This window comes from Camelina sativa, chromosome 3 (assembly GCF_030686135.1).
Source record: "Camelina sativa cultivar CO46 ecotype springtype chromosome 3, ASM3068613v1".
NCBI lineage: Eukaryota > Viridiplantae > Streptophyta > Magnoliopsida > Brassicales > Brassicaceae > Camelina > Camelina sativa.
The window spans coordinates 2,003,040-2,020,424 of NC_141882.1; the positions used below are offsets into that span (position 1 = coordinate 2,003,040).

The window sequence follows — 17,385 nt, forward strand, 5'->3', positions numbered from 1 at the left end:
GCCTACCTTTAATCTAATCATAGTAATGAGCATCACCATCACATCCTATGAGAATTTAAGCAGATTAGGAAAAAGAAAGTTAAAAGTGTGTCTAATACGTCAAAGATAACAACTTGCTAAAGGGACCATTGCATTAATCTCCTAATAAATTCACTTTGTTTTTGTTTTTGTTTTTTTCTGTGAGAAAGCTCGTATGAAATTGAATAACAAGGGTATTGTAATTAGAACTTAGAAGCACACACACTGTATGATCTAAAACTGAATAACAAAATAAAAAGAGAATAACTTTTGATTAAACTCTTACCATCCACAGTAGTTGTAACAAAGCCGCATTGGTTCTTTTCTATAAATATAACAATGGAAGATTCAAAAACCTGAGAGCTTCTTCATGAGTTGGGTTCGTCCTCCTGAGCCTTCTTAAGCCCGTAACATTGCCTCGATGAGAAATCATAACCATCTCTCAAAGACTCAAACCAATCCACCAACAGTTAGAGTCTCCCAAGAACATACCGAGATCTTTGAAGGCAAAGTGTTCTTCCAAAAACGGAATGGTCAAACACATTAAGTCCCCGAAGAACATAGTACCAAATAAAAAGATGGTAACATGTTTTAAAAACTCTGTTCTCGTTTCCCAAACCCTGGGGAATGCAAAGCCGAATCTTTTGTCATGACGATTATGTTCTTGGGCCTGCTTCTTCGTCTATTCTTGTCCAAAGTAGATTCCGGAAAAAGTTACCACCTTTTCGTCTTCGTCGGTAAAGCGACCTCTTTGTAAATGTATTATAGCCTTTTAAATCGAAAAAGACCCTTTTTTTTTTTTTTTTTTTTTTTAATTCGCTTTCTTAGAAAACAAAAAACAGATTGATTACAAAACTATATACATTCTCTCTACCTCAGTCGGTGGGTTTAGCTCGTGAAACTGAATCTGGTGGTGTGATCTTTTTTTTTTTTTTTGGGTACTCTGATAAGTCAGTACGGACATTGCAAATTTTTTTGCGAAATCCGGGCGACAAAGAAAAAAAAAATGGGGTTCATAGTCGGAATTGTAATCGGACTCGTTGTCGGAATCGCAATCATCATCGGTTTTGTCAAGTTGGAGAATTCTCGATCCAAGCTTCGCTCTCAACTTGTGAGAGACCCCTCCCATCCCACTCAATCAAATTGGCTTTTTTTACTTTGATACTCGATTTTGGTCAGCTCATGGAGATTTTTTGTTTCTTTTAATCAGGCGAATACGGTGGCTGCTTTTGCGAGGATGACTGTTGAAGATTCGAGGAAGCTTTTGCCTCCTGAGTTTTATCCTTCCTGGGTTGTCTTCTCCGAGCGTCAGAAGTTGAGTTCCATTTTTTCTGTTTTGCGTAATTTATTAATGATGTGTTTGCGTATCTTTCTCCTTTTGTGTATTGTTAGACACGAAATTTGTAAAAATTTGGTCATATACTTGGGGACTGATTCTTGTTTGTTTTATTTACTTCAGTTGACTTGGCTCAACCATCACTTGACAAAGATCTGGCCTTATGTTGATGAGGTATCTTTGTTGTTGTCAGTTCGAGAGATGTTATTTGTATTTATGAATCAAGATATTGTTTTTGATTGAGGGCTTTTTTTTTTTTCTCCTGTTTCTTGATTCATCGGAGTTTAGGCAGCCTCTGATCTTATAAGAGCATCTGTGGAGCCTGTTCTCGAGCAATATCGACCTGCCATAGTGGCCTCCTTGACATTTTCTAAGCTTACTCTCGGTACTGTGGCACCTCAGTTTACAGGTTAGTTTTCTTCATCTCTGTTTTGTTATGTTAAAATTTGTGATGTGATGTAAGTAACCATTACTTTTTTAATTGACTCATGTTTGGTTTGCGGTAGATTCCCTTTGCTTGTGAAATGTTCGGTTTAGTTGAGTCCACAGAAATCTTGAGCTTACGTTTGTCAAGAATTCTTACTTTTACGTGTCTCCCACCTTTTAAACCTATTTTTCTGTGATATCATTGAGATCATGTCAATTGAATAAATGAATGCGAAGTGGAACTAACTTCGACTCAAAAAAGTAATAGCAGCAGTATCCTTCTTTACATTTCTGCGGATTGTGTGTTAAAGTATGCAAAAAAGAGGAGCCGTCTTCTCCAACAAAACATTGTGCTGTTGCTTAAGAGTCTACTTGTGCCCCTTGTTGTTCGTTAGGTGTTTCCATTATCGACGGTGAGAAAAATGGAGTGACCATGGAACTTGATATGCAGTGGGATGGAAATCCAAATATTGTACTTGGCATTAAGACCTTAGTTGGTGTATCTCTTCCAGTTCAGGTACAGTATATGTGCCTCATGCTTTCTCTTGATTGCTTACTTCCATATACTGTGAGATCTGATTTTACACCATATGATATTTTAATCTTTCTATTTTGACCAAAGATAAGCTGACTACAACTGATTTCGTATTCTCTCTTTTCTAGGTGAAAAATATTGGATTCACTGGTGTTTTCAGGCTGATTTTTAGGCCATTAGTTGATGAGTTTCCTTGCTTTGGAGCTGTCAGTGTTTCTCTGAGAGAAAAGGTTGGTGCCCTCTGAAGCTATTCAACCACTGTAGCTGTAATTGCCTAAGAGTGTCCACAATTTTTTGACTTTTGCTTCATCTTGTTGCATCCTTGTGTTCACCGGCATGTGTGTCCTTGATTGGTTTAATTGAAGAAAGCTGTCATGACACAAAATCTTCGAATAGCTATGATCAGTTTTGTCTGTTGTTTAGCTTATACGTCCAATTCTGTCCTGCAGAAAAAATTGGACTTCACCCTTAAGGTTGTTGGAGGGGACATTTCAGCAATTCCTGGACTTTCTGAAGCTATTGAGGTTTGGCTTACACTTTTATTCCTAGTGTTGTCCACTTTTTTTTCTTTAAAATAGTATTCATTTGTTACTAAATGAACACATTTTCTACTGAGAATTTCGTGCGTACTTAATCTGGAAACTAATATGTGTTTCAATATCCAACTATCTTTGTCCTTTTTCTGTCACAACTAAAATTATTTTCTTGAAGCCAAATCTTTATGTCATTTTGGAGTTTAAGAGAAAGGAACTATCAAAATGGTTTCAAGTCTTGACACTTACCTGTGAGTTGATATGTAACAGGAAACAATTCGGGATGCCGTGGAAGATTCTATCACATGGCCTGTTCGGAAGGTCATCCCAATTATGCCTGGTGATTATAGGTACACCTCAGATTAAATACATAAACTTGAACTGTTAATATACCTTTTAAGGTTTTTATAGAGGGTTTAGACCCTTACTTCAGTGCGGGATATGCCCAACTTTCTTTTTTTTTGTTTTGGACTTTCCGACTATGGTGTTATAGCACTACGAAAGTGTCAGTGCAAAATGATGGTGCTTGTCTTTCTGGTTTTGGATTTCTATTATAGCTTTTTTTTCTGTTTCTTTTCTCAGCGATCTGGAGCTAAAGCCTGTTGGAACATTGGAGGTGAAGCTTGTGCAAGCAAAGAACTTGACCAACAAAGATCTAGTTGGAAAATCGGACCCCTTTGCTAAAATGTTTATACGTCCTTTGCGAGAAAAGACTAAGAGAAGCAAGACAATTGTAAGTAGTCTAGTTTTTCTCTTTTTATGCTAAACTTGCCAGGCTAATCTGATTTATATATATTCCCGTCAGAACAATGACCTGAATCCCATCTGGAATGAGCATTTTGAATTTGTCGTCGAAGATGCGTCAACTCAACATTTAGTGGTCAGAATATACGATGACGAGGGAATACAGGCATCTGAGCTAATCGGTTGTGCCCAAATCCGGCTTTGTGAACTTGAACCTGGTAAAGTTAAGGACGTCTGGTTGAAGCTAGTCAAAGATTTAGAGATCCAGAGAGATACTAAGAACCGTGGAGAGGTTAGATCAGCTATTTAGACCGTCGTAACCCAGAAATGCTTTGATTTATGTATCTGTGGAGGCTAATGAATACTCGTTCTCGTTGATTATTAGGTTCACCTTGAGCTACTTTACATCCCTTACGGTTCGGGAAATGGCATCGTAAATCCCTTTGTCACTTCATCGATGACGTCCTTAGAGAGGGTGCTCAAGAATGATACGACAGATGAAGAAAATGCATCAAGCCGTAAAAGAAAAGATGTCATTATAAGAGGCGTGCTCTCTGTGACAGTGATATCTGCAGAAGAGATACCAATACAAGATCTAATGGGGAAAGCTGATCCATATGTTGTTCTCTCGATGAAAAAATCAGGTGCCAAGAGCAAAACTCGGGTAAGACCACTCATTTATAGCATCAAAGAGTGATCCATGTTATTGATGTTTTGTCCTCGATCGTATCTAACTAATGGTAATTTTGCTTCACCAGGTCGTCAATGACAGCTTGAACCCGGTTTGGAACCAGACTTTTGATTTTGTAGTTGAAGACGGGTTACACGATATGCTAGTCCTTGAAGTTTGGGACCACGACACCTTTGGAAAGGTAAAATCAAACCGCAACTACTGGTTTTTTTCTTGCTTGGTTTATTACTTATTGTGTTGGCATTGGACATGGGAAAATGAAAAATTGTGGCTTTACTTTGTGGCCAGGACTACATTGGGAGATGCATCTTGACGTTGACAAGGGTTATAATGGAAGAGGAATACAAAGACTGGTACCCATTAGATGAGTCCAAAGCGGGCAAGCTTCAGTTGCATCTTAAGTGGATGGCTCAGTCAATTTATCGCGATTCCTAAGCTTAAACGGAAGATTCTCAACTTCGAATGTACATTTTGTCTAGTAGCCTCAAAAAGATTGTTTTGTCAAACAGAGGAGACTCGAACAGAGAGACGAGTCTCCATGTATCCCTGAAGCTATGGACTCGAATATGAGTTTTCCTCGTTTTCCGAAAACCCTAGACAATATTTGTGCTACTTTGCTTCATAAGGGGTTTGGTTTCGAGTGCATCACAATCCTTATTAATTTCCCACCTTTTACCATTAAATCTTGTGTACACGTAGTCTCCATATTTGTCTACACCAAATTTGCTTTCACTAGCTTCTGAATCTATCGACACATATAAACATTTTGACTAGTTCTTTACATTATCCCAAACTATGAAGCCAGATAAGCCACGCACACTCGGTGACACCTTCAATGTTTGACATGTGTCATAGTCCATGCACATGTCTACTTCTTTATATTAAGACGAGACCTAATACAAAACATCGTCTCTTATTCTCACTTGCTGCTAGTTATAACCAGACAGAATTTGCAGAGAAAAGAAAATTAACTGATTGGTGTAATGGAGAAGGCAGTTCATTCATCTACCAAAAATGGACCGAAGGTTCCAGGAGAGCCAACGAAGACTGGAACCTCCATGGTTGACACCGCAGCTTCAGCCGTACAAAGCTTTGCTCCGATTAACCAAATTCACCAACATCTCTGCGCGTACGCTTCTGAAATCGTTAATCCTTCTTTTCATTTAACAATTATTTTCGCAAAAGAATCCAACCTATGTGGCTATGTGAACAACGTGTGGAATAGATGCCTATTTGACATGAGTTTGTGTAGTAGATCAGTACAAAGCCATTGTTGGTGAATATGTCATATTTTGTTACCTTTGTTGTAGGTTTCATTTTTATGCATATGACATGACCCGTCAAGTGGAGGCACACCATTTCTGCGGTCACATCAATGAGGACATGCGTCAGTGTCTGATCTACGATGGTCCCGATGCCAACGCTCGTCTGATCGGTCTGGAGTACATTGTAACAGAGAAGCTCTTTATGACATTACCTGATGATGAGAAGAAGCTTTGGCACACTCACGAGTGGGAAGTTAAAGGAGGCTTCTTGTTCATGCCCGGTGTTCCTGAAGCAATTCAACGCCAAGATCTCGAAAAAGTTGCAAAGACTTATGGGAAAGTCTACCATTTCTGGCAAGTGGATTTGGGGCATCAGCTCCCCATTGGCTTGCCTAATATCATGATGGCAGTAACTCGAGACGGTCAACTTTATCCGGAAATGATCAAGGGTGAGAGTTACGTTGGTCATATATGGATCTGTCTAATTTTGATTTAAATATCCATAAAACTTATAGCATACATTATGAATGAATGTTTGCAGAGACGGGAAAGCAGTTTGGAGTATCAATGGATAAGGAGAGAGAGTCAAGGGCTTATATGAAGGGACCAGACCATGGGATCCATCCGTTGGCAAATGGAGGAGGCAAAGGGCTGACGTTGGAGGTGCGAGAGGTTGACATAAAGCCGGTCGAGTCTGTTCCAAGAGTCTTTGTCTAAGACTCTCAAGTTAGTTGAATATAGCGAACTTAAGAAAATAGTAAATAAAAAGGCTACCGACCTTTGCTTTTGTTATATATAGCTCTCGGTCATGTGTATATGTTGTAAAAGACTTGAACTAGTATATGAGCGTCTGGTTGTTTTAATTTTCTCTCGTGTTCACATGACTCCTAAAGTTCTTATTTGTGTGTATATGTCAAATAGGTACTGCACCACCTCAAACAGAAAGACTAAAGGCCAACGATCAGTGGCCTATCAAGAGTGGTCAAGTCCATTGAGAACTATTTCTTTCCATATGTAGAGAAATAGAAAGAGATAGACTAGTTTTCTGCTTTCAAGCCCGTAAAGTAGGATCGTCTAACGAAGTCAGGTACGACGGGGGCTAAGTCAGCTGCTTAACCTTATATATATGGGTTCACATATTAAATGAACTTTTAACGACATCATTAAAAAACTGCGGTAGTGTAATGACAGAACGGACTAAAATAATTAGAACAATATCTTCTGCTACAACCTTAAAAGAAAAGAAAAATAATACAAGTGACCAAATGAAACTACAAAATTTGTTGAATCACTATGAGTCTATGACAAACAAAAACCTCACTGAAAAGAAAGGAAACAGAAGCTTAGTCTGTCAATGAGTGTGTATAAATAAGCTAAGACACTTGAGGCATTCGGGTGAGCGATGACTGCATCTTTCTTTATTTGCATTTGTCTCATGCCGTCTGTATATTATGTTTTGCAGCGAACACTCAGAACGAAAAATACCAAAAGCAAATCTTCAACCGAAGTGGGGAGAGAGAGAGAGACCTCTGTGTTCTTAAGATTGAACAGCCAATTTCTGAAGATGTTGGAAGAAGACTTGGAGACTAACATCATCCGTGAAGATTATATCAGAACCTTCATTCATCTCGCTCGCATTGTTGTATGTAGCTGACGGATTTAACTTCGCTAACAGAAACCTTGCCTGTCCATTATTCCCATACGCATTACAAAACGTCAGTAAAAGCTAGCAACTCCAGTGTTCCACGTTACAAAATTCCACTACAAATTCAGAGATGAAAAGGGTTAAAACACTAACCTGGGATCCATGTTGGTCACATACAACTAATCTCGGTACAGGAAAACGGTCACGGATGATCATCTGAGCATCTTCTTGAGGGGCTTCCAAAAGTTGTGCAAATGCCTTAACAAATAAAGGGATCAAATGAGACATGTAAGGCTAATATTCCTGAATATTATGGTCAATTGCAACTTGCATCGTCATTACCTGGTGGTCGGGATGATTTTGATAGCCCATGTTGCGCCACTGTGCAATACTCATTCCATGGAAAACAACGACACTAATGTACGAATCCAACAGGAGGATACGGTCTACACCAATGGAAGCAACATCCAACAATGCAGGTTGAGGCAGTGAGTTAAACGAATATGTTGTTAGAGATGGCTGAATCATAACAGCTGCGTTTGAAATATTTTCTCGGTTCAATAGCATGCGGTTGTAGGCAGTTTCGTCTGGACTATTGTTGAACACCTGATGATATCACCAGAAAGACATTTAAAGATGGAAGACAGTTCTTACAGAGCTGACAGCTTCTCATATGTCATACTTACCTGCACAAACTGTGACCGTCGGAGATTAAATGTAAACTGAGGGAATAGTGAAAAGTTTGGATTTAGAGTAAATGAAGCAGGATCATCCTTCCGGTAATCACCAAATTTAGAACAAAGACGAATAAGATTCCGGTCCAGCCATCGCGTAGCATCAAAACCCTCCTACGAAATAAATAATTTAGTGGTCATTTATAAATTTGATAATCAAAGATAAAGTCCGAGTTAAACAATGGTTAAGAGAGTTCCTATTCAAAGAATCAAAATCCTAATATAAAAAAACGTTTCACATTCCAACATACAAACCATCTTTCTCTTCGTTTTCCCCAAGATGATATATAAGAACTAGCAAAAATGCAAATCAACAGAAGGCACCAAAGAATTGGATCTAAATCAACAGAAGGCACCAAAGAATTGGATCTAACTTTGAAAGTGACTCAATATAATATTCACCTCTGTTTCCATTTTCAAGGAAGCTAATCTGGCCACAACCACAGCAGCAGTTTCTTGATCAAAACCTTGCACCAATTCCTGCAGACACAATACTTCTCATTAGCATCCATGTCCGCAACTCCACGTACAAAGAAGAAAAAATGCAAGTTAAGACCATAAGAGTACGTACGAAGCAAAAAAAAAAAAAAAAACAAAGAGAACTGGAATACGAACATGCAAGACCAAGACCAATTTGGACACAAAAATCTAAAGAAACTCCAAATTGATGAAGTCCTAGTTGTAAACTCCAAATTGATGAAGTCCTAGTTGTAACCGAAGCACTAGTGTTAATACACAAGGAAATGACTTGTCTTAACACAACCAAACTGTCCACACCCACTCGGCCAGAGAGATCATGTTCCCAATGTAATTCTCACACCGACCATTTAAATAGCTTAACAAGTGTTTCTAAAAGGCAAAATAAACAAAGACAAAAATACAAAGGCAATGGACCAGGACATATTCGACCATTCTTGGGGAAGGAAACACATCCGAACTGATTTTAGAACCCATAATGCAGTAGCAGAATGCAAAAAATTTCAGAACGTGAAAATACTAACCTCTGTACTAATAGCAGTATCTACCCATTGTCTGGTAACAGTAGTAACTCGCTGTAATGTTTTACCTTTGGGATTTTGGTAGCTGCAATCATATAAGTAAGGTCAAATTTCTACTATTTAGATGAACATGCACACATCCAGAATTGCATGAAGAGAATACCTTGTCAAAAATTGTAGATATAGCTGGTTATTTACACCTCCAGGAGTACTTGATTGATCACTAGAAGAAAGATCAAAGAAGACTGTCAAACAAGTACTTTTGTCGAGGCCACACATCTTCCAAACTGTAGTATTCCCCTCCCCAATAACTGTATCAGCAACGCTTGGGCCTTTCTGCAGTTGTTCCCAAAAAAGGATAACTGTTAAGCTATCTACCATAATTTAAAGACAAAAAGATAAACTTCTGTAAGAATAACTTCAACCTTTTGCAATGACGCGCAAGGTCCAATAATCCCTTGGATTTTTACGTCCTTTGAACAGATGACCTCAAGTGTACCACTGAGATGATAGGTTGAAAAACGAGTGAGAATGTCACTAACTGACAATATCTTTGATGCAATATAAGCGGCAAATATTATGCTTAGAAAAACTCGATTTGCATGCATGGACAAATGAAATAGCAAGAAGAACAGTAGTCTGTAGCAACAACTCACTTGAAACAAAGGCCGAGAGACTGTTCGCCATCTTCAAATACTCGCTTAAAGGAATCCTTGAATACAGAATGGCCAAAACTTTCTGATAAAACAACAAGTCCTCCAGTTCTTTCAACCGCAGCTTTCATTTCAGCAACACCAACCTAACATTTAAACACACAGAAAATATGATAATGGTCCGAATTGAAGTAAATTTTAACAGAATTTAATGTCTCTGCTGAAAATAGTTAGAGCATGCACAACAAGGAAGTTAATCAAAATAATCTTCTTCTCCAATATAGAAAGTTTGTAGCAGATAAGATATTACCTTAACGTGATCATAACAAACAGGGAAAATAAATTACCTGATCAAGTGCGGATGCAAAAAGGTCCAGTACATGTCCTTGGTTAACCAATTGGTTAGCGAGAGCATCATAAAATTTCTCTGCTTTCTTATAGAAGGGAGCTGCATCTTTATCGAGATCTTTGTGTGAACGCAAAGGTTCTGATAGATCCTTTGACACAATCTGCAGAAGCAAGAGGAAGTACTAACTCAGAAGACGAACTTTGTATCAGAGGCCAAATATGCTCTGCTCCTAACACTTTTCTTATTACTATACTTGCAAGAAAAATGGTCATATAATACGGAGATGCATAACCCACACGTAGCTCAGCACAAGATGAAGAGAACATCCATCATAGATCAAGATTACAGCCTGACAGACTTGCAATACAAAATTCAAACTATCTTAAGCAACAAACCTAGTCATCCTATTTAGGCTACATGAGCATCTGATGCTCGATCATATCCGACAACAGGATATTGGGGGATACATTAGCTTTGTTATGGCCAACTGTCACCATAACCATTACAACAGTCTTTTTTTTTTTTTTTGGCCAAACCATTACAACAATTTATAACGAACAACTCCATAGTTAAGAAGCTAATGTATCCCCCAATTTCCTCAACCAAACAATCAGAGCAACTATAGAAAGAAGGGGATAAAAAAATGAAGTTACCGTGCCTGGCCCCTCAGAACATGGTCCTCCAATTAAAGCAACGATTCTAGCACCAGTTCCAGGAAAACAAGCTCCAAGAAGTCCAGTGGCTACACTCAAAGCCACTCCCGTGCACCGCGACTGACGACGTCCAGCCTGGATAGGCCACTGATCCGTCTGTAGCTCATCCAACAGCTACACTCCCAAATTTATTTATCATCATCAGCTTTGATTACATTATGCAATATGAAAAATTCAATCAGTATAAGAAGAAAAGCTAAAAACTTTATAAAACTAACCGAATCAATAGTGAATTCACACTCGGAGGCTGGCAGCAAGAATCTATTAACACCAGACTTGCCAGAATTGTCCCTCCCCATTGGAAACCCACCAACAGGGGTTCGCCTCCCAGAAGCACCAAGCCCCAACTGGTCCAAAATCTGATCTTTGGAGATCTCCTTATCTCCCCTAAAGACATAAACTTTAGTCAAATCAGAGAACCCCAACTCGTGAACATGCGCCTGTGTCCCAAACGAGACAAACCCAACAAGAGCATTCTCCGGAAGCAACCCGATCGCCTGCTTGAGCGCAGATTTAGCGTACTCAAACTCCTCCTCGATCATACACGTATCCAAAACAAAAACAAACACGGAAGGCGAAGGCTGTGAAGAAACAGCACCACTCTGATCAAAATTCCCAACACCGGTAGGCTGAGAAGGGTTAGGCAGAGTGTATTCAACGGTAGTGTACTGGGGATACAGCTCACAAGGGAGATTAGTCTCAGACATAACATGGTAGTGAGGAGGGAAGTGATTACGCTGGAAACAAATAGGGCAGATCCAGATCTTAGCGGAGAAATCAACACGGGCAAAAGGGTTAAGAGCAGCGGTACAAGAGCGACAACGAAGAGGAGCATAACCAACAGATTGAATATCACGGTGGTAACGGATCGGAGAGATACAAGCAGCGACAGGGATCACACACTTGCTTGCTTCAACCTTGGTACGAGGCCAAACGTTCCACGTCATACGAACTCCATCGATTCCTTCCGGATCCATAGTCGCCATCTCTGACATGGTTTAAAATAAAGATCCAAGGAAGAATTACGCCGGAATTGGATTGGAAAGTTTGTTCCTTTTGGATTCTGAATTGTTTTTTTTTTTTTCTGATCGTACAGTTTCTGTAAAATTCAGAAGAAACTGTGGGAAGGGATCTCTCTCTCTCTCTATGTGAGATTTTTATGAGGAACAGTCATCATCTCTCTAATAACATAAATTCCTTTTTAGGGTTATAAAAAAAGGAACAGTAATTAATGCCAAATTGTTTAGATTCACTTTATTATTTGGTTTTGGCAAAATCAACTTATGTTTAACATTGACCAAATCTTCTAATATATTTATACTATGTACTGTATATATCTTGACCAAAAAAAAAAAAAATCGTTAATTACTAAAAGTATATTTGGGCTAATTTATCCCAAACAAATATATGAATTTATTTAAGTTTAAGAAATTTTCTAATGATGTTTTATTTTAGAAAAATGTGACATCACTTGCCCAATCCGAACCTTCTTTACCAGTCTTTTTCTTTGTCAGGGTAGTTTTTTCTCGAAAATATAATTTTATCATTTTATTTTGTATTTATCTCCGGTTAGAAGAAACTTCATGCTTTGCATAATAAAGTTTGTGTAAATTAAATAACTCACAAATTACATGCAACAAAATTTTAACAGGGATTACAATATATTCACAATACTATTTTAGGGGTGGTAATACAATATATGCTTCATTGAATCAAGCAAGGTGCGCAGAATTTGTAAACTCAAAAGATACATGAGTAACCTACAACATGAATCTGTGCAAGACACGTTGTGAGCATTTTTAGTTTGACGATAAACACATACTAGAATATATTAAATCGCAGTTGCCAGTTGCTAAATCTATATTGTTATATGGACTGTTTTACTTTTACATTGCTAATCCTCCTCTGTTTCACACAACCTCAAAACAGAGAGACTCCACAAAAGCCTTTATTATGTTCTTATCCGAGGATCCTCCTTCTCCACCCGCTTCAATCCCTAAACGCTTCAATTTCTCTGTGGTTTCTTTCAGCTTCTCAGCTCTCTCCTCCATCACTTCTTCCAAACATGAAACACCGCCTTATCTCCCCTCTCTCCACCAAACCTTCCGAGTTTTCTCTCACCCTCACACCTGTCTTCCAACTTTCTTCTAGAAGCTTCGCGTTCGTTGGTTGATCTGACCACATCGGAAGCGCCACAACTGGAACGCCAAGAACCAAACTCTCCAGCGTCGAGCTCCACCCACAGTGAGTCACAAAACAACCTACGGCTCGGTGTCTTAAAACCTCTATCTGCGAACACCACGACACAATCATCCCAACCTCTTCAAGTTCGTGTCTAAAACCAGCTATCTTCTCAATCTCTGTCTCTTCTTCTCCTTCTATCTTTGCTTCTCTGTTGAGTTTATCAGTTATAACCCACAAGAACGGTCGTTTCCATTCTATAAGCGCTCTTGCCAGCTCCTCTATCTGTTTTTTGGACAACTCAACCATTGTTCCAAAAGAGACGTAAATAACAGAGGACTCTGTTTTAGAATCTAGCCAAAGTGTGTAACTACTACTTTGATCTCTTGATAAATCTTTAACTGTTTCGCTTCCTGTGAAAATCTCCGCAGGAAGTAAAGGACCAACTGCCACCATTTCGATACTCGAGATAGCTGTTAACGCCTCTGGCTCCAACGTATCGAATGTGTTGACAAGAATTTTCGGGTTGGATTCTTCTTTGAGATACTCCATCACTTCTAGATATACAGCTTGTGCGGCTTTGTTCGTGTTGGATGGTGAGATGAAAGAAGGAAGATCTCGGATTGCGAGAGAAGGAAGATTGGGGAACTCAAGACCGGAGTTGTTTCCGGTAGAGTGATTGTAATAAACGTCGAAAACGAAAGCTGGTTGGATCCAAAGAAGAGCAGAGGGAAGGTGAAACCTACGCACAACTTTTGGAACCCAACTGGGAAGAATCGTGTAGATCAAGCAAGTCACCGGGACCGTGACTATCTCTTCTTTGGTCGGGTCAAACAAAAGAACATCTCCAATTTTCCAGCCGCCCGGCAAAAATTTCTTAACCCTAGTGCCAAGTGTCAGATAAGGGCTGGTTGAAAACAAACGGACGGTCTTGTGTATCTGCCAACTAATTAGGACATCATCAGAACAAATTGTAATGTAAAACACTCTCTTGTCTAACTATGCTTAACCCAATCTCCACCCTCCGATTATCTTTTGATGGCATCATTTAGAGACAAACTCAAATTTATTTTTAAAGCAAATCCTAACTAATACATAACGCATCCAGTAGAGAGAGAGAGAGAAGGCAAGAGAAGCTTACATACAAGCACATCGTTCCGGGAAGAGAGTTTGGAGAGACCGAAGAGAAGCTGAGACATTATTCTTCAAGAGACAACAGAATATAATTTTTTTTTGCTATTCTTTTAATCTTTTTCAAAACGCCTCATAATCTTTTGACGAATTAGAAATTGAATCCCCCCTAAATAGCCAATATCAAAAAAAGAAAATCAAAACCACCAAGGCAGCTTGGTTACTTAGCATTTCTTTCTTCTTTCCTTATTAATGAAATGGAATCTTGCCAAGCCCAAAAAGTACTCGTTTCTAGCAGGACAAAGACTTTTCTTTCAAAATTTACCTTTTCCAATTTTCTATTTTTCTTCACTTTCTACATATAATTATTACCCAATATTCATTCCACCGTGGACCACTGGCTATGTCTACGATAATTTTTTTGACGAAGGATACAAGTATACAAAATAATAAAAATAAAACAAATAAAACTTTAGATCGTCTTTTTCACGTGAGATGTGGATATATTTTTACGTGACTTAAAAGAGGTTAAAGTTCTATGTAGCAGTCGTGGACGCACTGAAGAACTTTGTGTCCGTCGCAGGACAATCCATCATGAAGCAAGTAGCAGTTGTGGGAGCCAAAGAAGCTGGTGTCACCGACGTCCATGCAGTGTCGTGCTTAGGTTCATATACGCTTAGGGCGAATTAAAAAATATGTTATGTGTTATTAAAAAATGTTAAAAATGATATATATACTAGATGGTTACATATACGATAGGTAGATGATATCTATTTTTAATTGTTTATATATTTATATTATTTTGTGATTATGATAAAATCATCTATATATATATATAAATTATTTGATTGTTTGATACATTGAGTATGGTTTACATTAAATTCTATATAAATATAAATTGTAGGTGTGATTGTTTATATATTGCAGAAATTAGTTATTTATTTGTTCTTTGAAATGTTGAATAGATATTGACAAAAATAAGCAAAACATATGTAAAATATGAACAAAACATAAGTAAAATATTTTTACATATGTGTTTTTATAACATATAAAATAGACTCTAAAATATCATACCATCTATTTTTTATTGTCACATTAACATTTTGTTAGTTCATTAAAAATATATTTTCGTACAAAATTTTTAAACAAGTTTTCAATTTTCATATGGTTTTTCATTTTACTTTCAAACATCTAATACATTATATAATGCTCTATTAATACAATTAAAGATTAAGAAATATGAAATAAGAAGAATCAATAAAAAGCGTAAACAGATTTTCAAACTAAATACATAACCTAACTAAAATATATATATATATATATATATATATATATATGATCTTACAATTTTTGTTATTTTGTGGCCTTAGGCAAATGCCCTTTTCATTTCACATGAGGCACGTCACTGCCACAATGCCAAGTAGCTCACCATGCTCTCCATTGAACTTGGCCTCTAAATAAATTGTTTTCAGCAAAATACTTGGGTTTTTGAATTTTAAACCACCATGCCAAGTAGGTTTTTGAATTGTGCATAAGTCAATGTAGATGATTAATAATGGAGTACATTTTGTGTTTAATTGAATTGATATATACAAAGTGTTAGCAAATAACACTTTCATATATGGCCACTTCTGGACACCAACTCTTTGTCTTTTACTTTAACTTCCTCTGCTTCACTTCACACAACTTAACTTTTGAACAACAGAGTTTCCACAAATCTCCTCCACAAAAGCTTCCATGTTCTTATCCGAAGACCCTCCTTCTCCACCCGCTTCAGTCGCCAAACGCTTCCATTTCTCTGCGTTTTCCCTCAGCTCCACCGACTTCTCCTTCATCACTGCTTCCAAACACCTCTTTATCTCTCCTCTCTCCACCAAACCTTCCGAGTTCTCTCTTACCCTCACACCTGTCATCCATGATTCCTCCAGTAGCTTTGCGTTCGTCGGCTGATCTGACCACATCGGGAATGCCACCACCGGAACTCCAAGAACCAAACTCTCCAACGTAGAGTTCCAACCACAATGAGTCACAAAACAACCTACGGATCGGTGTCGTAAAACCTCTATCTGCGAACACCACGATACAAGCATCCCAACCTCTTCGAGCTCGTCTCTGAAACCAGCTATCTTCTCAACCTCTATCTCGTCTTCACCTTCTGCTTTCGTTTCTCTGTTGGGTTTATCAGTTATAACCCACAGAAAAGGTCGTTTCCCTTCAATGAGTGCTCTAGCCAGCTCCTCTATCTGTTTCTTGGACAACTCAACCATTGTTCCAAAAGAAACGTAAATAACAGAGGACTCTGTTTTCGAGTCTAGCCAAAGTGTATAACTACTACTACTTTGATCTTTAACTGACTTGGTGGTGCTTCCTGAGAAAACCTCAGTGGGAAGTAAAGGACCAACCGCCACCATTGCGATGTTCGGGTAAGCCGTTAAGGCCTCTGGCTCCAGCGAATCGAAAGTGTTGATGAGAATTTTGGGGTTGTTTTCTTCTTTGAGAGACTCCATCATTTCTTGAAACAATGCGTATGCTGCTTTGTTTGTGTTGGATGGTGTGAGGAAAGAAGGAAGATCTCGGATCTCCAGAGAAGAGAGATTCGGTAACTCGAAAGCGGACTTGTATCCCATGAAGTGATTGTAATAGATGTCGAAAACCAAAGCGGGTTGGATCCAGAGAAGAGCACAAGGAAGTTGATATCTACGTGCTACTTTTGGAGCCCAATTGAGAAGAATCGTGTATATCAAGCAAGTTACTGGAGAGCCTCCGTTCCGGTTAGCTTCGATAAACTCAGATAGAGCCTTATCACCGTTAACCATGAGATTCACCGACCGCTTTTGACGGTCGTCTGAGGTTGAAATGCCTCCGTCGTCGAAACCGTCGGAGAAAGTAAGGAAAGAGAGGTTGTCCACCTTGTTGTGGTTTGGGATCATAGACCGGTGGAAGAAGGAGAGACAAGTGACGAAAGTGACATGTGCGCCGGTTGTTTTGATGAGCCGACGAGCAAAACGGAGAGATGGGTTCACGTGACCTTGTGCCGGAAACGTTACCAGTAGAAAATGCGGTGGCGCCATCTCTTTATCTTTCTTTTTATTTTAATTTTTTTTTTGCGTTTGAAGAGAGTCCAATACAAGAATCTGTGTGTATGCTTATGAATCTGTGCTTTCATATGTATGTGTATATATAAATATAGATGAGCAATTGGATTTTGATGTCTGCACTGCTGCACATGCGTGCGTATTCATCAAACATACGCAAAAACGGTACCAGGTTACTTGTGACGTCGGCGGTGACGCTCACAAGATAAACGCTCCATTCATATAAAACCAAATTTGGGTTTTGCTTTTTTGCACATTTGATGTTTACATTTCCATGAATATACAAACATTTTATAACCACCAAAACAAAACATACAAAAGTTCATGCATATAATAGT

The 17,385-nt window shown here is 38.5% G+C and overlaps 4 protein-coding genes and 1 pseudogene across 6 annotated transcripts; 2 read left to right on the forward strand and 3 right to left on the reverse strand.

The window, feature by feature from the left end:
• Positions 1–808: 808 nt before the first annotated feature.
• LOC104763330 (synaptotagmin-5) lies at positions 809–4,928 on the forward strand. 2 transcript variants are annotated; one of them, XM_087497851.1, is made up of 13 exons: positions 809–1,129; positions 1,229–1,331; positions 1,476–1,528; positions 1,643–1,763; positions 2,176–2,297; positions 2,444–2,545; positions 2,765–2,839; positions 3,119–3,198; positions 3,431–3,581; positions 3,654–3,884; positions 3,978–4,256; positions 4,351–4,464; positions 4,572–4,928. In XM_087497851.1, exons 1-13 carry the CDS (start codon positions 1,025–1,027, stop codon positions 4,716–4,718), a joined length of 1,683 nt encoding a protein of 560 aa, XP_087353977.1. In that variant the 5' UTR covers positions 809–1,024; the 3' UTR covers positions 4,719–4,928. The 2 variants fall into 2 exon arrangements, with proteins under 2 accessions (XP_087353977.1, XP_087353975.1); XM_087497849.1 differs by having other exon boundaries at positions 1,229–1,528.
• Positions 4,929–5,068: 140 nt separating this feature from the next.
• LOC104763341 (oil body-associated protein 1A-like) lies at positions 5,069–6,413 on the forward strand. The gene is made up of 3 exons (XM_010486727.3): positions 5,069–5,412; positions 5,594–5,997; positions 6,090–6,413. Exons 1-3 carry the CDS (start codon positions 5,267–5,269, stop codon positions 6,263–6,265), a joined length of 726 nt encoding a protein of 241 aa, XP_010485029.1. The 5' UTR covers positions 5,069–5,266; the 3' UTR covers positions 6,266–6,413.
• A 320-nt stretch (positions 6,414–6,733) lies between these two features.
• On the reverse strand, positions 6,734–11,896 carry LOC104763348 (protein transport protein SEC23 B). The gene is made up of 13 exons (XM_087497848.1): positions 10,859–11,896; positions 10,581–10,754; positions 9,926–10,087; positions 9,582–9,724; positions 9,351–9,426; positions 9,089–9,261; positions 8,929–9,010; positions 8,330–8,407; positions 7,880–8,041; positions 7,536–7,799; positions 7,347–7,451; positions 7,076–7,232; positions 6,734–6,990 (listed from the first exon to the last, which is right to left on the reverse strand). The coding sequence occupies exons 1-12, from the start codon at positions 11,633–11,635 to the stop codon at positions 7,086–7,088; spliced, it is 2,343 nt and encodes a 780-aa protein (XP_087353974.1). The 5' UTR covers positions 11,636–11,896; the 3' UTR covers positions 6,734–6,990; positions 7,076–7,085.
• Positions 11,897–12,436: 540 nt separating this feature from the next.
• On the reverse strand, positions 12,437–14,169 carry LOC104763354 (UDP-glycosyltransferase 75B2-like; annotated as a pseudogene). The gene is made up of 2 exons (XR_015588278.1): positions 13,967–14,169; positions 12,437–13,760 (listed from the first exon to the last, which is right to left on the reverse strand). The product of XR_015588278.1 is annotated as a UDP-glycosyltransferase 75B2-like (transcript).
• A 1,300-nt stretch (positions 14,170–15,469) lies between these two features.
• On the reverse strand, positions 15,470–17,282 carry LOC104763361 (UDP-glycosyltransferase 75B1). The gene is given in 2 exon segments (XM_087497858.1): positions 15,470–15,630; positions 15,632–17,282. Coding segments are annotated over 2 exon segments (1,455 nt in total). The 5' UTR covers positions 17,024–17,282; the 3' UTR covers positions 15,470–15,567.
• Between the last annotated feature and the right edge of the window lie 103 nt (positions 17,283–17,385).

Bases quoted from the DNA above. Each gene is read 5' to 3' on its own strand.
- LOC104763330 (XM_087497849.1), top strand. From the start codon at position 1,025: ATGGGGTTCATAGTCGGAATTGTAATCGGACTCGTTGTCGGAATCGCA. The intron at 3,582-3,653 runs GTAAGTAGTCTA...TATTCCCGTCAG, and splicing joins CTAAGAGAAGCAAGACAATT to AACAATGACCTGAATCCCAT. The intron at 4,465-4,571 runs GTAAAATCAAAC...CTTTGTGGCCAG, and splicing joins ACCACGACACCTTTGGAAAG to GACTACATTGGGAGATGCAT.
- LOC104763348 (XM_087497848.1), bottom strand. From the start codon at position 11,635: ATGTCAGAGATGGCGACTATGGATCCGGAAGGAATCGATGGAGTTCGT. The intron at 10,755-10,858 runs GTTAGTTTTATA...TTGGGAGTGTAG, and splicing joins GTGAATTCACTATTGATTCG to CTGTTGGATGAGCTACAGAC. The intron at 9,427-9,581 runs GTGAGTTGTTGC...CTATCATCTCAG, and splicing joins TCTCTCGGCCTTTGTTTCAA to TGGTACACTTGAGGTCATCT.
- LOC104763341 (XM_010486727.3), top strand. From the start codon at position 5,267: ATGGAGAAGGCAGTTCATTCATCTACCAAAAATGGACCGAAGGTTCCA. The intron at 5,413-5,593 runs GTACGCTTCTGA...CCTTTGTTGTAG, and splicing joins ATTCACCAACATCTCTGCGC to GTTTCATTTTTATGCATATG. The intron at 5,998-6,089 runs GTGAGAGTTACG...GAATGTTTGCAG, and splicing joins TTATCCGGAAATGATCAAGG to AGACGGGAAAGCAGTTTGGA.